At 47.3% G+C, this 21,912-nt stretch overlaps 1 protein-coding gene across 2 annotated transcripts in view; it reads left to right on the plus strand.

Annotated features, from left to right (window-relative positions):
* Positions 1-21,912, plus strand: part of Galnt18 (polypeptide N-acetylgalactosaminyltransferase 18) — a 297,912-nt gene that overhangs the window by 234,367 nt on the left and 41,633 nt on the right. For both annotated transcript variants that reach the window (XM_060367028.1, XM_021627896.2), the window contains exons 7-8: positions 13,027-13,212; positions 18,493-18,630. In XM_060367028.1, coding sequence (XP_060223011.1) covers positions 13,027-13,212; positions 18,493-18,630 — 324 coding nt within the window. The remainder of the gene's footprint in view (positions 1-13,026; positions 13,213-18,492; positions 18,631-21,912) is intronic.

Below are 21,912 nucleotides of genomic sequence, written 5' to 3' on the forward strand. Positions count from 1 at the left end.
GCATGGCAGCAGGAAATGGGGTGCTGTCACACTGCATCCACAATTAAGAAGCACCAAACGGGGACTGGAGACCTGGCTCAGAGTTTCAGCACACTGACTGCTCTTGTAGAGGACCTGAGCTCAGGTCCCAGCACCTACACGGCAGCTCACAGGCCATCTCTAACTCCAGTTTCAGGAGACCTAACCCCTGCTTCTGACCTCCACAGGCACCAAGTATGCATATGGTACACATACATACATGAACACAAAACACATGAAATAAAGCAAATTTTAAAAAGCAGAAAGCAATGAGCACTGGTTCTTAGTTCCAACTCTGTCTGGTCCGGGACCCCAACTCACAGTTATGGCACCTACCTTTGGGGGACCTTTCTCATGACTTTTTAACTTAGCCAAGATAATCTTTTCCAAGCATGGCTAGGGGTGAACCTAATCCAGACAACCCCTCATAAACATGTCCAGAAGCTTACATCAGGTGATTCTAGCTTCTGTCAAGTTGATAACCAGCATCAACCATCACAACAATTACCTCACGTCAAGAATCACAAGAACACAGGATTCTTACTTTGCAGATGAAATCACTGGGGCTCAGGGAGATTGACTCACTTTTCTGAGTCCCTCAGAGTGCACCTGACTGCGATGATGGTTTGATCTGACTCCAAAGACCTGAAGTTACCTCCTTGGACTCCCAGATGCAAGGAGACAATGTGCTGTAAGAAGGCCTTGGCGTGGGCAGTTGGTGTGGAGGGGTGACAGAAATAGAGAGGCCAGGAAGTGGACAGTTTGTGTGACTATTTGACCAGAGAAAGGCTGAGCTGATTCCTCGATGGCTGGTGCCCAGTGACAGACAAGGCCAAGTGCCAGAGCTTTGGGAAAGCTGGAGAAGCTTCTGGTTTGCCTGTTCCCTTCTGGATGGTCAGCCACTGCTTTCTCTACTCTGCCATGAGCCATGACCTTCTGGAACCCATGGCACCTCAAATCACCAGGGCCTCCAAGATGTGAGCAGTCTGGCTAGCTCCCATTAGGCCCAAACTTTAGGTCAATGGGTACTCTCTAGCCTGAACCTTCACATACAGGGGAATTACCCCACCCTGCCCAACGGCTCCAAGAAGGCATCTGAAAGCACTGTACAGCAGCCTCTTTTCCAGGGAGCGTGCTGTTTCCTAACACAGCAGCCACACGAGAGTGAGTCTATCAGTTGGCAAGCAGCAGTGGAAACAGCTTCGCAATACATTGTAAAAGTTTTATGGTTAGTGAGGATCGGCGCAAGATTAATCCCTAATGAACAAAGCAATTTTAAAAAGCACATAATGAAGCAAATGGCTCGAAACGGTAGACAGCAGAAGGTAGGCACCCACAAAGGAGTGTGCTGGGGTGGGGGAGGTCTTCACACTTAGGCTTTTGTTCCTGTGTTGTTTAGGGAGGGGGCCATAGAAAACAGGGACAAATGACATGTGCGGATGCCTCGGAAGTTGATGAAGGATCCTGGGAGTCACCTCAAAGGGAATTTTACCTTCCGGATAAGCTAAGGCCAAGGGACGAAAGAGCCATAAAAGCCATGATTGGGGGTGGGGGGGTTCTGTAGAATCTGTTCATAGACTGTGCGTTAGATAGTAGAAGTATGCCAACACCGAATTTCCCAGTTTGGAGGGAAAGGCTAAACAAAACGATTAAAGAATTTAAAAAGATAAATAAAACAAAAATCCAGAAGCCAGCAACATCTGCTTCTTTTCTTGCAAACAAAATAGCAGCAAAAAAAAAAAAAAAAAAAACCCTGTTAAAATTACATTTATTTGTTTGTTTGTGTGTATGTGTCAGTCTCTGTGTATACATGTGTGTCTGTGTGGGTTTGTGACATGTGGGGCTACCTGAGGAAGTTAGAGGGATGGCTCCTTCTACCTATGAATCCCAGGGATTGAACTCCTGTTGTCAGGTTTAGTGGCAAGGCTCTTTACCCACTGAACTCCCTCACCAGACCTCTCCTGACTTTCTTAGGCTGTGCTGGCCTGCTAACTTGTTCCAAGGGCCGAAAGGGTGCTTCTTAGCAACCATTTGATTGTAGCTCTAATGTCCCAGGCTTGGAGCACAGAACAAAGCCAGTTTATATCAGAGGGAGGATGGAAATGGTGCTCCTACCCTTTTTCTCCCCACTCCCTCCCTCCTTTTCATCATTATTGCAATGCAGATGCTGTCATAATTTTTTTTTTTTAAGTAAGACCCTTCCTTCTCAACAAACACAGAACCTGTATGAGTCCGAGGTAGGTCCTCTTCATATACATTATGGTTTTGCAATTTATTGTCCCAAACATGGGGTTAGGGGGTGTCTCTGACTCTTTGGCCTGCCCTTGGGATGGTTTTCCTTCTACTGGGTTGCCCCATCCATCCTTGATATGAGGGCTTGTGCCTAGTCTTATAGTAACTTGTTAAGCCATGATTGATGGACATCCCTGGGAGGATTGTTCTTTGTTTTGAGAGGAAACTCCACCAGATGAGGATCGGACCTGGAGGGAAGGGGAAGTTAAGGGACAGAATGTGAGGACTGAAGGAAGGAGCAGCCGCGGTTGGGGTGTAATGTACGAGGGGAGAATAAAAGAAAACAAGACCCTTTCTTCTTGGAGATAATGGTATAAATAATGGGAAATTGTTTTTTTTAAAGGATCAAGTCAGAGATTGTATAATTATAAATTATAATTTAATTGTAAATTATATTATAATGTGCTGTGTTAGTCAACTCAAGTGCTCTAACAAATTACAGGAAGTGGCTTTGACTGTGCATATTTTCTTTCTTGGTATGCTGGAGACTGAGAGTCCGTGACCAGAGTGCAGGAGGGTCAGACCTGGTAAGGGTTTCCTTTCTGATTTCTAAACAATCACCCCTCACCATGTCTTTCCTGCCAGAGAGAGAGAGAGTTTCTTTCCTGTCCTCTCACAAGGCTCCTTGTGGATCAAGGTTCCTCTCCTGTGACATCATTCAGCTGTAGCCACCTCACTGGCTTTCTCCCTCATGCTGTGCCAGCAATGAGGAGGGAGTACACAGAAGCTGGAATTCAGAGGCAGAACTGAATCTGCTGACATACTGGGTGTGGAGGGGGAGGTAATGACAATACAGGTGAACTATGGGTTTCAAGCCTGGGCTGTTACATGGATGAGGGGAAGCTAAGGTCAGATGAGGAAGAAGAGGAAAAATCAAGAAGCCTGGTTTGGACCAGATGAGCTTGGCATATAGGTGAGGTGGCATGCAGCTGGGCTCTCCACCTCCGAGGGCCACAGTCTCCTCCTGCCCTGAGCAGGACTAATGAGCCACAGAGCTGGGAGTCTTACAGTGACAGCAAGCATGAAAATGCTGAGCGGGTGCTAAGCCAACACGGACTATCCCAGGCTAGGTGCCGAAGTAAACCCTCTATGCTTTATCTTCTGAATTCCCACAGCTGCTCTCAGAATTGATCATCTTGTCTCCATTTTCCATACCAGGAAACTGTAAATGGGTGAAATGAATCCCTTCCAGGCACCAGTTCAGCAAGTGGGGATTGGGTGATTTCATCAGTGTGACCCATAGTCTCTGCTCAGAACCATGATGATAGCATGTCTCCGGAGAGGCAAAGTTCGGGCCCATTTCCCACTCTGCTTCTGAAGTATGATGTGACTTTGAACCTCAGTGTGTTCGCCTGGGAAAGGGTGGGAGATGGCCCGTGTGGTCCCTGCAGTTCTGCTCTTCTGTGACGATGATTTCTTTTGCAGAGCCGGTTGCTAATGTAATGTCACCTAGGTCCATTTCGGCAAGGACATTTGTGAAGATGCCCAAGTTGACAATTTGTTTTGATAAAGTATGAAAAGGCAAATGCCTTTCAAAGTGGTCCCGGCACATAAGCTGTATTAGTTACTTTTCTAGTTGCTGTGACAAAATGCCTCACCAAACAACCTAAGGAAGGGAAGGTTTGCTTGGCTCACGGTTTCAGAGGAGTTTCAGCCCACCATCCTGGCTGACTAGCAAATAGGAAGAGCTTACCAGGAAGGAACCTGGATAGTTCACCCTCAAAGACCTGTCCCTGAGTTAGGCCTCCCCAAACAGGAATAATAAAACATTCAAATATGTTGAGTCTTTTAACTGCTGAGCCATCTCATGTAGAGTTCCCAACTCTTCATCTTAATAACTGTTGAGCCCCAATGGGACAAGCCAGGTTGTGTTACGTGGGCCAGACTTGTACCTTTGATGCCTGAATCTTGGGTCTGACTCCCACCTGCCCCACATAGTGATCTGTCACCAGATTGTGCCCAACCGTATGCTGAGAGTAACTGAGTTATGCTTTCCTGGTTGCTCTGGTTTCAGAAAGGCTGCTGCAGGCTTACCCTTGCAATTGTCTTGGACATTGGCTCAGAGACATCTTTTGAGCCAGTGTCATTCTTTGGGGGAAGAAGGGGCAGCTGTTATGGATAGCCAATTTGGATTTGATTGGGACAGGCTAATGAACCATTCATATGTGTGGGATTTGCTTCTGATTAGATTAAGCCTCGGAGAGAGGAAAGAAACAGCCACTGATTAAAGACATAAAAAAGGAAACACTTTAAATGAGTAAGTAGCTCATCTTCATAGAGCAGAGTAAAAATTAAACACAGTCCATGGATCTGCTCTGAATAGCAGCTGGATGGATGGAGAAAGCAGTCCACAGGGGAAGGTGTCTCAGGGTTTCTGAGAGCCTTAACCCAGATGGAAAAGGTAAATAAATGGGCCCAGTTATCTGGGGAAAGTGACTCTTCTTACCAGGAATGGGTAAGGTCTTACTTGACTGAAGAGCAGTCCTTGACTACTTGGGACACTCAAACTCAGCCCCAGGAATGGCAATGGGGCCAGTTCAAAACAAAAAAGTGATTAGAGTACCTAGCACAAGAGGGAATGGATCTGCTTGGTACTTTAGCTAATGGTTGCTCTCTTGCCCTCAAGGTTTCTTCTGGAGCTTTGCTCTATGGAAATGTCTGAACTCTAGTCCCTTCCCGGGATCTGGTAGCAGGGTACTCTGGGGTCAGCTCCAGCTAACATCTGTATCTCCTGGCCAGGGGCTGCAACAGTGGCTAGAGTCCTGGCCTCACCAACTAGGTCACTCTGTCAATAACCTGATTGCCACATGGCTACTGTCAGTGGCTTTCTAAGGAATGTAGGGCTGTGTGTGGTCTCCAGGCCCCAGCCTTCTCCTCTCCCACCCTGCTGGGTTTTGCTTTGTTTTTCTGCTCTGGTTCTAACGCTGATTTACACTGTGTTCAGTAGCCTCTTTTTCTGGGTCCTGATGACCTGTGTCATGCAGCTCCCTCAAGCCTCAGATACTCGGTCTAATTACTGTCAGTGTTCTCAGCCTTGTAGTGGACTCATCTCCTGGAACTGGGATGTCTACCTGCTCCCTGTGGTGGGAGCTTTCTTCTGCAAAGCCAGAACTGAGTTCTGATCTATTGGCACCATTGGGACCATGCTTCTCTTTATATACAGGCAAAGTCACAGATTACAACATCAGAGCATAACTTCAGTGATGCCACGAGCTCATCTTCTGCTCACACCATAGCTCCCTGAGGGACAGCAGACTCGATTGGTAGCCTTTCTTCAGGGAGGGACTTGGGGATTCTGGTTGCTTCTTTTGTGGGTTCATCGCCTTTGAACTTCAAAGTAACTCTAGCTTAAATATGCAGTGAATAGGTTAGCTGACAGATGAATGCTAGCGAAGGCAGTCATGTGTACTCTCCTGCCTGGCCCAGGGAGCCCTGCTGAAGTGCAGGGAGCCTCTACAGCCTGATAAGATTGGCCAGAGCACGAGGCTTCCAGGAGAGAGGGGGGTTCTACACATGGCCAGCCAGTTTGCCAAAGCTGTGACTCTTCTGGTGTCCCAAGCTGGCTTGTAGGCTTTCCTACACATCAGGAGCTATTTCTGCACAGCCTAAGCCACTGCCAAACATCTCACAGACAGTCTAGCCTCTCCTTGAAGTTGGGCCTGCTGCATATTGCTGCTTGGCAATGGTTCTGAAGGAGTCCATTCTGGTGGGGAACTGCTTGAGTGTCACCCGGGACTGATACAAACATTCAGACCCTTCTGAGACCCCATCCAAGAAATGGTAGCATGTTTCCAAGGAGCCGGCAGCTCTTTGGAATATTCATTGCCAGAAAGGGGATTAAGAAACTGGGTCCCTAGGGAGTGTTCTTCTGTAAGGGCTGATGGGAGTAAGCATGGCCAGATCTTACAACTCTTACCCTCAAATTTAAATATCTTCCCCCAGGAACCTAGGGGTGGGCCTGGCCCCGAATGGGCCTTAGGGTAAGGCAGAAGTGACCCTTCTCCTAGAATTTGCCATTGTAGGTTGGTAACAGGAAAGAAAAACAAACAAAACCTACTGTCTCACTAATAAGCAGGTAAGGCTGCAAATGAAAACTGTGGAGAGAATTTTATGCCCATGTCATTGATGTCAAAGTTGACAAGGGGGCTGGCTAGAAAAGCCCCCTTAGAGCACTAAATGATGCTACAGAGAACTAAAGTTTGGTTCCTAACATCCAGGTCAGGTGGCTTACAACCTCTGACACCTGTAACTCCAGCCCCAGGGAACTAATGTCCTCTTATGGTGTTCACAGACAAGGCATGTACACGCACACACATACACACACACATATACCCACACACACACACACTTAAAAATAAAATAAATCTTGAAATAAAAAATGTTGACAAGGATTGAAGCAACCTAAGTCTCATTTCTGCTGGTGGGAGGAAGCTGCTTGAGAGACGCTATTTGGAACAGCCCCTCCCTTTCCATGGGAAAGTTGACTGTGTATTTAACTTGCGCCTGAGACATGCTGCTGTAGCAAAAAAATAAAAAATAAAAAAATAATAAAAACCATAGAGTGATGCCCACTCTTGGGTCCCAGGAGATGTGTACAAGAGTGTTCCCAGGAACTATTCATAACATTGGAAACAAGCCTGTCAACCAACAGGAGGAGAAACTCGCAAGTAAGTCAGTGTGTATTTATAGAATGGAAGGCTGGGGTGAGGAAAATAAATGAAACAAAAAGCAAAAGGCATATGCAGTGGTTCTGTTTATACAGTGTTCAAAAAACCAGCACTGTGTGGGTTAGGTGGATGGTGAGGAAATTATCACCCAGCTTCAGGAAAATGGGTTACCTTTGGGAAACTTTCTAGGGGATGGCAAAAGGAAGCATTGTTTCCGGAGAGGGGAGCTATGCCAACATTTATAGTCTCTCTTTAAACAGTACATAGGTGCCCTCTCGCTCTGGTTCTGTCTCTCTCTCTTTCTCTCCTTTTCTCTATCTGTGTCTCTCAACTCTTAGAGTTATCACACCTCCTGCCTAAGAGGAAGTGCAAGCAATGTACAAGGAAAAGTCATTTAACCAAATTTAGGGTGTCTGGGGAAGGCAGATGAGAATTACAGAGATGTGCTACATACATACATACATGGCAAAACAGCAGCTCCAGTAAAGAAGATGAGGACAAAGGTCCATGAACATGGGCTACCTCGGGAACTGAGAGCAGCTAGCGTAACTGGCTACAGAGCATGAGTGATGGATGCTGCTGCAGGGAGGGAAGAGGAATGCGCTCAGAGATGCTGTAAGTCTGGTTGAGGTGTATGACCTTTGTCTGGAGATAAAGATTTTCAAGTGTTGTAGACTTTTGGACAGCAGCTGTGTCTGCACTCATGGTATCTCCATCTAGACTCCTCCTCTGTCTCATGTTCCTGATTGTGGCTTGCTGGTCCTTAGTGTTGCTCAGATCTGACATCTATTTCCTTCTTTTCCCCATGCTTGTCTGTGGTGAGGTAAGAAAGGTGAAAGAGTGTGAGGGCTATGTCTGTTTGTCCATATTTCTGCTTGCCTACATCTCTGACCCCTAAGCCAGCCTGAAAATGAGTTTTTGGCTAACCCCAGCCTTCCTCAGGCATCAGTCTTGGCTGTATTCGTTTCATCATCCTCTTCCCATCCTGCCTAGTTTTGGCTTTCCACTTTTGCCTCAGCTTTTCACGGCCAAACTAGGCAAGACAGCTACACATAAAAAGATAATTAGCCACATAAGCCAAGAAATCAGGACCATGTGAATGAAGTTAATCATAAGTTCAAAGAGTTTGGAGGAATGGAGCCAGGCTGGCTTTAGATGGGTGGAAAGTAGGAAAAGAACCTTTATGGGCTGAGAGAAATGGAGCAACACTGTGCCAAGAAACAGCAACTCACTAATGTCACAAGGAGACACAGCCCATGGGGCCGTGATTGTGAAGTGCAAGGCTGAGGATGTCACTGCCCACCAATCTACCTTACCCATGTTGTTCTTTGGAGAGATCCCAGAGTCCTCAGTAGGGTTGGTCTAAGACAATAAATAGCTCAGGCAGTAAAGCATTTCAAACATGAGGACCTTAGTCTCTAGAACCCAGGCTTAAAACAAAAGAAAAAAAATGTGATGGTATTTGCTTATAATCCCAACATCGGGGAGGTGGGGCTAGGCGGATCCCTGAGGGCTCCCTGGCCAGCCAGCTTAGGCTAATCAGTGAGACTGTATGTCATAAAACAAAGAAGACTGTGCCTGAGAAATAACACCTTGTTTGATTTCTGACATTTACATACAGTCATATGCACACATGCACCTACACATAGACTCACATACATGCATACACCTGTCCATGTTCACAAACACAAAGGCACTCCTACACACACAAAGATACACACAGAGTCCTTCTCACCATACAGCATTAAAGCACATAGATTGAACACAAAAGATGAATCTGTTTTGTTGTCCTGCCTCAGTGTCTACAGACTGTGGCTCAGGGTATGGTCCTGCTGGTTGCATCTCAAGCCCTAGTCACCATCTGAGGTCCGAGCCACATAAATCAAACTCTCAGTGTAAAAGCAGGAGAGGTCTGTTTAATAGCTTGGTGAATGTAAGGATTAGGACAGGGAGCTTTGATTATGGAAGTGACAGAGACCTCATCCTGACTTTGTACCAGTGACTTTTGTCTGAAAGAGACCTGACGTCTTGAGAACCTCTCAGCAGAGATGGCTTTGCTAGTGAGCAATTTTCATATCGAATCTCATTTAAATCCTCCAGGTAACCATTATTCCTTGGTTTTGTTGTTGTTGTTATTTTGTTTTTTGTTGTTTTTTTTTTTAAGCATCTGGCCACTGGCTCAGCGACTTGTATGTGCAGTCCTGACTCAGACCTCTCCTCCCAGTCCCTAGAAGCCTGAGCTTCTTTGCAGTCCCACCTTGATGCTTGAAGCCTCTTCAGAGAAAGTAACAGGATGGGACTTTTCAGGAAGGGCAGCAGTGGGGGCAGGGTGGGGCTGGAGGGCGGTCTTGATTTGGTCCTTTGAAGCTGTTATTCACACTCTGCCATAGACTCTTGGTCACATCCAGGGTTCGGACTGGCAGCAGCTCTGGCTGGAGGTGATTCCAAGCATCTGTGAGGCTGGGGACACTGCCAGGAATACCTGGTTCCACAAGAGAAACCCGCCTGCTGCTGGCCCCACACTTTTAATGGTGTCTTAGGCTTTCCAGTGTTAATTTAAGCTCTGCAGCCCAAGCAAGTCTTTTCAGTGCCAGTAGTTTGCACTTTAACGTCAGCAGTTGGCTGAAAAACCACCTGGGCTCGAGGAAAGTCACTGTGTTCAGTAAAATCTGGCCACATTTTATGTTTATGGCCTTTATTAGGGCATCCAGCTGAGCTAGTTAAAACCATGTCCCTATAGTCAGTGGAAGCCTGGGACCCGCAGATTCACTCATTCACTTAATAGTTATTGAATAGATACCATGAAGCAGGCCTGAGGTATTCGGCGGAAATCACACAGACATGTCCTTGCTTTTGTGGAGGTTATAGACCAATTCTGCGAGATGGATGTTTAGAGAACAAGTACATAAATAAAGATATGATTTTTACTAAGGAATGTGGATGCTAAGGGTGTTCCAAGAGGGCCTAACTGCATAATGGTGGCTCAAAGAAATTGTTGGGTTGGGCAACAATTATTCTAAGGAGATGGTTTATCAGGCGTGAAGGCAGAGGCTGGATGGGGCTGGGTGTGGCTTGGGTCATTTTTTTCAGTGGCCATCAGGGGCCCTGCTTCTATTTTCTGTGTGTACCCTCCAACTGGAACTTGCCATCAGGCATTGGGCATTCCCTGGGCCGAAGCCAGTTCTCTTTCATTTCCTCATCCTCTATACCCCTCCCACCATGGAAGCTGTCCAACATCACCTTTAATGCAGCTCAGATACTAGAAAGCTCCTTTCCTATCCCTGCCTGACACCCCAGAGAGGAGCTCTGAGGTCATTTATGGATAAGACTGTAAAGTCGCTCTTGGGTCAGCAGAGCCACTTGTCACCAGGGAATGGATAAGCACAGGCCTTTTCTAGTTGGCATCAGTGTCGTTGGCAGGGTCCAAAAGTTAATGTGGATATAGGCCAAACCTGCACTTTCTCCTCCGAATACCAGAAGCTACAGAGAGCTCTCAGGCCACACCTAAGGTGAGGGCTGTCCCTCCATGGACAGGCTCAATAGAAGGGAAGAAACTGCAAGTTTCCTGAGTTCACAAGGGTTCCCAGTCTCTGAGGAGTGAGCCTTCCATCCTTGTTTGCTGGGGTGGTAACATGTCGTCTGCAGCCAATTCACTCCTCAAACCTGAGTGCACAGAAAAAGTCAAATAACAGCAGTTTTAATAATCATTATAAAACAGAGGCACAGACTAAGGGCCCCAGGAATTATCGTGTGATTATTAGATCAGAGTTTAGTCTAAAGGTACCATTCCTGTAGCCCCATGGCAGGGCAGAAATTGTCCGAGATGTCCTGCCCTCATACCTGATTCCTTCATTTCCTCTGTTTCCATCCATAACAAGGCAGGCCCAGGGCTGAACGCCTCCCCATGCTTCCACTGGATGGAATACAGGCTCAGGAGAGGATGCAACCTGCCAGCTGCTGGCAGAAGTCAAATTTGGCGTCCCATTCTCCCTGACACCACAGCTTTGCTATTACACGTGGCCTGATGTTCAGCTCCCAGCCTGCAACTGTCCACCTTTCCTGGGAATCCGTGGTCTACCTTGGGACCCACTCAGTGGTTTGTGTCAGAAGGAAAATTTGATGAGGGCATGGAGAACATTTTAAAGGAAGAGACATGATTAAACACACAGCTAGTGGGAGAGGGAGGAGACGAGACCACAAAGCAGGGCATGGGGAAGTAACTTTGAACTGATACCTGGACACTGAGTTTGGGAAGTGGGTGGGGTGGGAAACCCCATTACACGTGTTGAAGTCTAGATGATAGAGGAAAAACTGAATGTTGAGTGAAGAAATGCTCAGTGTGCTTGGACAGGTGCAGTGTGCTGGCGAGCACCATTTAAGGTCGGAGGTAGGGTGGGTGGTGCCACCAACAGGGCTCTGGTTATGGTGGCGGCACGCACGCTCTCAAGGTTAAAAGGCAAGCTGCCTCTGAGAGGCAGGACTCAGAGAACAGCTGTGAGTAATGTCCTGTCATGCATTGTTGAAATATGTCAAGTAGTAGCCTCATTCCAGCCACAGGAAGAAAAACTACCCTGGCGCTTTGTTTTGTCAATAATGCAGTCACAGGATCCACAGGTTCTCAGGGCAAAGTGCCCTGGAAATGACACTGTCTCTAGGATGGGCGAGTCCTAGCACAGGGAAGTTTGGGAAGGGGCACAGCCCAGACGCTGCCTTGTTCCCTCTCCTGGCCGTCAAAGTCAGCCCCTGGAGATGCTAACTGCTCTTGAACACTGTCACCCCCGAGGAGCATGGGCTCTGCCTTCAGCCTCCTGGGAGTCAGGCAGATCTTTTTGTGTTGTCAGTACCAGCCATGTGGCTTTGGGCAAGGGACCTTCTTCAGTGCGTTTCTCACTAGAGGTGGCGATAACAGCGGTGGCCTCACAGGTTACGCTGAGGATTCTCCTTATAATTCGTATGGTCATGGCTTGACCAAGGGCTTGTAATGTGGCAGGTACCCTGTGTTCCATCAGTTTAATCCTTTCCAGGACCTCATTGAGATTGGTGGTGTATGATCCCTGTGGAGACGGAAATATTGGCACATATGAGGCAGGGTGACTGCTCAGAGTCACACAGCCATTATGAAGCAGAACCAGCTGGGCCAATAGAGTCTGGTTGCAAACTCTTGGTCAACTATGCTGCATTTAACTGCCCGCTCCCCAGCCCCAAGTCTGGAACATAGCAGGCCCTGAGTAAGAATGCTTGCTTCCTTTCTATTGACCATAAATAGTATACTAAGTAACAAGTCAGCAAATTTAGGGTTACTTAGTAACAGATACCTTCCCGGTAGCCATAGTCATGAGGGTCTTTTAATGTGACACTCATCAGTGGGTGATGTCTTGCCCTCCTAACCAAAACACAGCCAATTAGGTAAACCTGAATCCTGTCTTATTCTAGACCAGGATTTATTGGGTTAGCAGACAAGTGTCCAGCACATGAAAGTTCTCTGCCAAACTACCAAATGACGATACGCAGCAAATAACCCCCAATGTCACCAAAGGTCTCAGTGCTTCCCCTTATAAGCCCATGGAAGAGGGGATAGAAATGGAAACACTTGGCCCTTTATCAGTAGCTGTCTTGACCTTGACCCACATCTTTGAAGGTCCATTTGAAGATGGACTTTTAAGCTGGGAGTACCCTCTGGTGCCTCTCTATTATGTAGTGGTATAGAAACCATTGTTGAGGTTGGAGGACGGTTGCTAACCCAGGGATAAGGAGAGGAGAGTCCTACTCTGTAGGCTCAAAACATCTGGTCTCTCTGGCTACGTGAGGCTTGTGGACGGAAGGAAGGAAAAGGTACATTAATTCTTTGCAAATAAACTCATGCCAATAAGAGCCAAGCTTTGAATTAATTACTTAATATTCCTACTGCAAGGGTGGATGAGACACAGCTTTTTCCCTCACGGCAGTGTGTGGCGAGAAGGTGGAGAGAGCAGGCTTCTCTGTCCGTGTGGCATGGTGCCCTGTAGCCGACCTTCCAGAGGAGCTGATGTGTGCACCCTTGCCTTCACAGGTGTGGCAGTGTGGCGGGAGTGTGGAGGTCCTGCCCTGCTCTCGGATTGCCCACATCGAGCGTGCCCACAAGCCCTACACAGAAGACCTCACTGCTCATGTCCGAAGAAATGCCCTCAGGGTAGCGGAAGTCTGGATGGATGAATTCAAAAGCCATGTCTACATGGCATGGAACATACCACAAGAGGTAGGGAGCCTGGACGGGGCAGGATTTCAAGTCTGATGAGAAATAAAATATCTGAAACAAAACACTAGACTCAGTTTTTCCTCCTAGGGACACTGAATCTCATTGGTAGTATTAGGCTGTCAACCCTATACTTACTATATACAGCATGCTTGGTGGAGGATGTGCTCTTTCAGAACTTTGGTGGCCTCATTTTGGATGAAAGTTAGAAAATGGGATGTGACTGGAATCAGTCCAATGCTGGCTCAGCATACATGAAGCCCTAGGTTCAATCCCCAGCACTGTATAAAACAGGGTGGGATAGCTCAAGCCTAGAACCCCCATGTTTGAGACACTGAGGCAGGAGAAATAAAATTCAAGGTAATCCTTGGCTATAGAGTAAGTTTGAAGCTAGCCCGGGCTATCTGCAATCTTACCTCAGAAATATATAAATAGACGAAGCTGAATCAGATGTCTCTAAGAGTCACTGATGTCTCATCATTCAGGAGTATGAATATACAGACACAGCAGTAATGATTGTGGTTTCACAAGGACACTTTAAACTCTGTATAGACTGGATTCATGCCTCTCCATTGAGGCAGACAGAACACGGAAAATCCAGACATCTGTGGGGTTTCTTGAGCCATATGGATACCAATGAGATACAGTCCCACAGGGATCCTCAGTTAGAAGAAGAGAATTATGTGGACTCTCTGACCTTCACAGAGCCCTTGTCCTCTCTCCCTCTAGTCACTTACATCAAGACATGTCAGAGGAGAAGTAATATTTCTCTCCTAGTTTTATTAACCTTGGCGTGTGTCCTGTGGAAGTAACTCTCAAATGCTGAGCTGGGAGAACCCAACAGATGCCAGAGCTGTGGCTCTCCAAACCTGCTTGCCTGCTTGTCTGCCTGGGCTCATTGCTTGTGTCGCCTCCTATGTGACAAGGCTGTTGACTGCAAGGCCTTGGTCCTTCCTCCCAAACCTGGGATTTGCCCTTGGCCGATTTTCAGGAAGCCCTGGTTCTAACAGTGAAAAGATTTATCTTTGTTTATAGTTTCCACAGGAAAGCCCTGTACACAGAGCTTCCCACCAACCCCATGATGGTCTGGCTGAGTTACTTAAAAACAGTAGGCTGGGCCTTGAGTGGCAGCTTTAGGCGACCTTTCTGGATGGAATCTGGGGCTTCACAAGTGCTCGGTGAGCACTGTACCAACTGAGCTACATCCCAGGTCCACCACCACAAGGGAAAGCGACTTGAGTTGGGTCATCCCAAATCAGCGAGGAGACAGGCCCCTCGGTGGAGTCCAGCCAGACCTCCCGATTGAATCCCAGGGAAGGATGTCTAGGGACACCTTCATGCTTCTGGATTTATCGGAGTCTGGGGGCATACAAACCGAGGATTCCACTCAGGATGCTGAGCCCCACAGTGGGTGCCCTGGGATGCTAGGCTCTGTGAGGGGTCAGCATTCCACCCATGCTCTGCCCTACAAAGCTGCCAGTCTTCTTTTATAGTCAAACTCGGTGAATGGTGGATGATGCAGGAGCAAAACTCAGTGAAAATTAATGTTTGCCTGTGACCCTCCAAGGGGATAGCACCAACCAAATGAAAGGGGAAGGAGAAGAGAGCAGATGAGACATGGAAATGTCCAGGCGAGAGAGAGAGAGAAATTTGCTGTGTTTTCTATTGGGCTGGAGTGATGGCTCAGTCAGGAAGTCCCATGCCTTGCAAGCACAAAGACCTGAATTAGATTCCCCGAACCCACTAAAGAAAGCTGGCAGTGGTGGCACCTGTCTGTAATCTGTCCAGCACTGGGGAAGAGGCTGGCAGGTCTCCAGGCTTGCTGGCCAGCCAGCCTAGAGTTCCAGACCAGTGAGAAACAATGTCTCACAAAAAAGGTAGATGGTATCTAACAAGTGATAGCAGAGGTTGTGCTCTGGTGTGCACTCATGCACACACAAAGCAGCAAACAAGCTCTCTTTCTCTCCCTCTCCCCTTCTCACACACGTGTGCACAGGCATTCACACCCTCCTCCCACATCCCCCGTTACTTGCAGCTTCCAAGTCCCCTTCTTTAAGACTCTTGAGCTTCAGCAGGGTCAGGATTTTCCCACTCCTCCACTCCCATCCCAGTCTCAAGCCTGCCTTTGGCAAAGCCACCATGGACAGGCCTCTCGACCACATAATGTCCTGGACATTTGAATGTCCTTCACCTGGGGCTGTGGAGTGCTCCTGTTGAGGACTGGTGTGCAGATCTCAGCACCTGTGTTATGAGCTAGACGGCCCACCAACACCTGTAAATTAACACCAGCTCTGAGAGATCCAACACCCTCTTTTGGCCTTTATGTGCAACCACTCACATCCAGGTGCACACACACACAGAGACATACACACACACACACACAGACATACGCACACACACAGACATACGTACACACACACACACACACACACACACACAGACACACACTTAAAAAAAGAAAAGGTAAATCTAAGACTTTCTTTAACCTACGAAATTCTTGTTTCTTGTGATTCTGTGGCTCCAAACCCTGGGATGGCCCCCTCTCCCTTGGGAGGTTACTGCTTTCCCCCTAAGGGGGTCACCATCCCTCTGCTGTTGCTCAAATGCTCCCTGGAGAGGTGGCCTTCCTCAGCCTCTCATTACACTGCCTCTCTCAGTAACATCCTCTGCCCTCAGGTGTTTAGCCCACCCATATGCTAGCTGCTTCCTAATTACTATCTCAGTCCCGTTCATGGACCGACCCCTCCAACCGCCAGCTGGAGGCCTCCTGCTGCCGTCCTCCCTGGCACTCAGGCTGAGTCTGACCACAGCTAGGCATGTCTTTTTCCGCCCAAGTCAGCTCCTGTCCTTAATCGCCTGTCTCAGTTCCTCATGCTACCATCTGCCAGATGCCTGGCTGGACACCACTCCCAGCGCTTTTTTCCTCCTCTCCTCGTATCCCATTCTGTCGGTCAGGCAGAGTGGGTGGTAAGGCCCAGGGGAACCTTGCTGATGCTTCTTAATTGGTAGGACAGCTGATGATGTGTGTGGTCTCTTCCCTCCCATTGCCAGTGGCTCCTACAGCAAAGCTTCAGAATCCCACGGAAACCTTATAGAAAATACCCCTCTGGGTCTCATCCCCAGAGGTTTGGGTATGTCTGTAGAGGTGGCAGAACCTGTGTCAGGCTCACAAGAAGATGCTTAGGGAGCCAGCATTTGGTTCATCTTCTAGACTCATCTCAAGCATATCATACTCCAGGAAGCTTTCTTTGACAGCTCACCTGGCCCCTGCCTGCCCCACCCTCCTGGTACCCAACACTCCAAGCTGAATTATGTGGAGTCTTGCCTCTACTCTCCACTTACTTCCCTGCCTCCCACCATGTGAAGGCTTGTCTGACTCTCTCAGATTCCCCATTCAGGCATAGACTGGCTCAAACACAGGCACATCTTTACCCATTTACTTCCCTCTTGTCTCTAGCAACCACTGCAAATTCAGAGCAAAAGCCCTTCAGCCCTGCTCAGATGGTGCCTGGAAAACCCTATTAGTTAATGTGTCAAGACTAGTCAGTACTGGCTCAGCACCCAGAAAACTCTAGACAAATGTTAACTCTCATCCTAGGTGCAGTTGCTTACGCAAGTAAATTCTTTGCTCACTCTTATCTGCTGAGCCCACCCCTGGGTCCCATTCACCTGCACCCTCATCCGCACATTCAATCCCAAACGTGTGTGAGGCCAGAGCAGCCTCCAGCACTTGCATTCTGCTACTTTAATTGAAAATCAGTTTGTCTGTCAGTATGCAGAAAGCCAGCCTGTAGCAAACACCTGTATTTCCCTCTGTAAAGTTCAAGAACCCTACTAGCTGCAGCTTCTCTTGCTCAAAGACAGCGTGAGAGCCAAGGATGCTGGTGTGTGGCTTTGTTCATGGCCTTTCTTTGAGGCTTGGCCACATAGATTTTTGTGACTTTGCGACAGAAGTCCTGGGCCATTTGCAGGGTAGCCAACTTTTGATGAGTTCCCTAAGACTGTCAAAACAAGTTAGCCACGTACTTGGTTGCCTGCGACAGCAGAACTATTTTTCTCATGGACCTTGGACCCAAGATTCAAATCATGGTACCTGCAGAGCTACGTTTCCTCCAGCGGCTTTAGAGGGTCATCCATCTTTTTCAGACTCTTCCAGCAACTGGTGGCTCCTGGCTTCCCAAGTCTGTAGATTTATCACTTCAGTATGCTGAGTTCTGTGTGGGCCTCTTCTCCGTGTGTCTGTGTATGCAGCCTTCCTTCCTATTCTCTTTTACCAGTTATTGAATTTGGGGCTCATCCTGTTCAAAATGGTTTCATTTTGAGACTCCTAAGCTAAGCATATTTTTAAAGACTTCTTAAATTCCTATTCAGATGTTCTAGGCAGACATGGATTTTGGAGGAGAGAGATCAGCCAACCATACTAAAGTCAGGAAAAGAGAAAGGCATCTTAATTGTTTCTAATCCTAAAGGACAGAGTGCCCTTGTCTAAGAAAGACCACATAGTTCTGAAGCATGCTAGGAAGAGAATTTGATGCAATTGGCAGAAAAAACACAGTGCAAAGATACTGAGCCTTTGAAACACAAAATCAAGTCAGTTAATAAACAAAAGATGTGTGTGTGTGTGTGTCTGTGTGTTTCTGCCTGTGTGTGCGTGTGGATGGACATTTGATATCCAAACATTGAAAGTAATCAGGAGGCTGGCTCTGGAGGATTCTATAATAAGGTACAGATGGATACTTGAGAAAACATATATTAGCATATATATATATATATGTATTTCTCTGTCAATCTATGTATTTATCTATCTCATTATATCATAAGAAGAGAAGCAATCCTGAGTACAGAAAGAATGGTTTCCCAAGAAAGCTCACACCTTTAGGAAACCATGGAGGCTGTCCTGAGACAGGATCTAATGGTGACCCCTTATCAATCTAATGGTGATGCTTAGCTTCACCATGTCAAAGCTGATGCTCCTGTCTTAAATAGTAGCTACACAAAGTCAAGTATTCACCCCACTTACTTTACTTGATACCAATCCCCTTCAATACTGACCTCATATTTCAGAGTCCAAATGGGGGTGGTTATGGGGTGAATGCCACTTTGGAGAACACATAAATTGGTTCCTCATAGGTTCTCTCTACCTCTGTGAATCTTAGCTGCAAGCATTGGGTCAAAGCAATATAAATACACACACACACACACACACAAGTATATGATGTACATAGCAAGTACATAGAGAGTAGGCCTGATGGGAGCTGCTTCTCTGCCCTTGCTTCCTTACAGGACTCAGGGATCGACATTGGGGACATCACTGCTCGGAAGGCTCTGAGGAAGCAGCTGCAGTGCAAGACCTTCAGGTGGTACCTGGTCAGCGTGTACCCAGAGATGAGGATGTACTCTGACATCATCGCCTATGGGGTGGTAAGGAGCCAGTGGGGTTCCGCTTAGGTGCATCAGATGCAGACAGAGAGCACAGACTGGAGAGGGGTGTTGAGAAGGGAAGGGAGGGGACAAGCCTGCTGTCATCTCTGTAAGCGATGATAAACTTGGGCTCAGCACTGGCTGACGGGCCATCAGGAAGCTTTGCTTTCACCACCTAAGCCTTTCCAGCTCCACTGGGAGAGGACAGTCCTCTGCAATTGACTTCTGGCCCCAAATCTGCATATCCCACTTAACATCATGTACAAAGAAGCATTTAGCTACAGATTGCAAAGTAATGTAGCTGATACCCACTGGTACTCTCAGCTGGGGTGACCGGGGGTGCTTCCAAGACCTGTGTGCCTTGTCTACCCAAGGCTGATGTACTCATGTTTGAAGCCTCTCTGGGAAGAGTTCTATGAAGCATACCCCACCCCCAAATTTACTGAAGGATTTTGTAGCTTTGTTTATTCATGTGCCATTTCTCCAGTGTGTGTGGCAGAGGCACCAAGATGGAGGATGGAGTGGAGAAAATAGCTCTGGTTCAGATCTTAACCTCAGGCGAGGACTGTAGCTCCCTGGTAGAAAACTTAACTGGCATGCATGAGGCTCTGAGTTCAATCCCTGGCATCATCAAAACTGCAGAGTAGAATAGGATCTTGACCTCGTCCCATCTTATGGACTGTGGGCCCAAGTTTCTTCATCTGTCTAATGGGGTAAATTAATACTGCCCTCACTGACTAGAAGTGGCTCTGACCCACTGGCTAGAAGTGGGTCAGAAATGTGAATCTATTTTCTCTCTCAGGTTAAAATACTTCAACTATGATAAACCCCTCCATCATCCAACTAATTTCAGGACCCTCCACTCTTAAAGTGTTTTATGCAGTACATGACTACTGTTTGAGGTTCTTCTCTACTGACGGTTAAAGTTTGAGCACATAATTTTTTTTCTATGACAGCTAAGCCCTTGATTCCACTCCGTGGGGACACTTATATTATATTCAGGTTACATATGAAGAAGCCGGCAAAAAACTGACTTGTCTCTGACAGAGCCTGAAAGACTAGCTGAAATCACACCAGTTCTTTGCTTTGGAGAGCGACCCCTCCTGCTTTTTTTTGATATACCAAAGTTGAAGGCAGAGCTGAGGCCTCTTTGGTGCCCTATGATCAGAGCTGAGTTAAGGGCTTCCCCAGCTGGAAACATTATGGATGAAGCTCTTGCCTGGCAGTGTGAAGAGTCCTTACTGAGAGCTTGGCCTCAGATTTAGTACCTGATACTTCTAACTCTAACACTCAGTGGTTCTGAATGATGCAGGGCTGGGACACTGGACACCGCCCCCCCAGGTTCTGATTGTCCAGGAGGCCATCTTATAGGGATAAATTCTATCTTCCATGAGAGCCCCATGCATATCTGCACCCCAAAATGGTGGCCTTCTTGACTTTCCACTTCTCAGGCTGAGGGATCAGAGCATCCCCTTAGTTAATGCTACCTGAAACTCCAGATCCTCCCTCATCCCAGAAGCACACTGCACTGTGATGTCCACCACCAAAGCCATCCCTGGGACGAGCCCTCCTGATGTTCTGCACTCTGCTCCCTAGAAACTCTACGTGCCACTTGGCCACCGATGGATCCATTCCTAAGAGAGTATTATGGGTCCAAAGAAGGTTTTAGAACTAAACCTCTATGAGCCAGGACTAGCTTCCAGACTCATGTTCTCATCAGCCCATCGATGAAGCTAAATGAGATTAGCCCCACTCACCAGCAGAGGCAGAGAAAGCAGTAACAGTGAGAGCGTTTGCATGAGGTCATTGTGCTTCTGGGTCTAAGCTAAAGGCCCTTTCCATCCTCCTTGTAAAAGCGTCTTCTCTTCCACATACATGCAGAAGCAAGTTTCTCTCCCCCTTCCCCCCCCTTCCCAGTTGATGACGGAAACAGAAAATTTTGATCGTCCAGATAGGAGGTGGCAGATACAAGGCTGTGTCTAGCTCTGTCTGGGTCCATAGCTCAAGCTGTCTGCACTTTGTCATACCAAAAGCCACCCAGTCGTCATCCCGCCGAAATGAGCTTGCTGGCCATCCCCAGGGCTGACAGAGGTCACTGTCCTTTCAATGTTCATGTGCCAGCCACTGTGTAAGGTCCAGCCAGCCTCTCCCTCCCCTGTCTCCTCCACATGCCAGTGCCTGGCTGCTTCAGGAGCAGAGACATGCTTCCTGGTTCCGAAGTATTATGAACTCATAATGAGGGCCATGCAGGGCGCAGCCACGGGAGCGAAAACGTTTGCTGGGTCTGAATTGTTCTTCCTTGGTAATTAGTTTTATTCTAAAATGCAGAGGCCAGATGTCTTTGCAGGGGCAGCAGTTTTTAAAATCTTTTATTTTTCCATTCCAATTCATGCTCCAACTACATCATTCAGGTCAAATAAACTTTCGGGTCACTCAATTGGGCCACTGTCAAGTCTATAGCCCAGACCATTAATCCACTAATAGGTCCCATTACTGCTCCTGCTGGCTGAAGCAGCTGTAGGCTACACTGTTCCCCCTGAGCTCTGTCTGGGAGAGAGGGGAGCTTTAGATGATCCGGTGCTGAGAGGTAGAGATGGAGAGGCAGCTGGACTCAGACATGCCCAGCTTCTGGACATTTACTTTGTATTTTCTTGCTGTACAGCCCTGACAGTGTGGTTACAGTAATCCACTCTAAGGGGTACAATTTATAGCGTCAGGCTCACAAAGCCAGACATAGGGACCAAGCTTGGCCTCCAAGGTCAGGCATACTGTGTCCCTGTCACTTACAAAGCAATAGTGTCATTCATTTGTTCCTTTTCTGCACACACTCATTCAACTAGTAGCAACTATGCTTCATGCCCAGGCCCATGCTACATACAGTGAGGAAGATTAAGATTATATTAGTGTCTTTCTGTCTCTCTCTTCTTTTATAAGATACCTTGCACTCTGCCCAAAGTTTGGCTAAGAGTCTCAGCCTCTGCTTCTGTACCTTGATCAGTAGAGTCTTTCAGAGGCCATCTGTGGTAGGCTCCTGTCCTGTTCCCTGTCTTCTCCTGCTACCAATGTCTATCATGTTTGCCCTTCTGAATGAGTATTAAGCATCTTCCCTAGGGTCTTCCTTGTTGTTTAGCTTCTTTAGTAGTATAGATTTTAGTATGTTTATCCAATATATGTCTAATAGCCACTTACGAGTGAGTATATACCATATATGTTTTTCTGCTTCTGAGTTACCTCACTCAGGGTGATCTTTTCTAGTTCCCACCATTTGCCTGCAAATTTCAT

This window comes from Meriones unguiculatus, chromosome 14, assembly GCF_030254825.1.
Source record: "Meriones unguiculatus strain TT.TT164.6M chromosome 14, Bangor_MerUng_6.1, whole genome shotgun sequence".
In the NCBI taxonomy this organism is placed as follows: Eukaryota; Metazoa; Chordata; class Mammalia; order Rodentia; family Muridae; genus Meriones; species Meriones unguiculatus.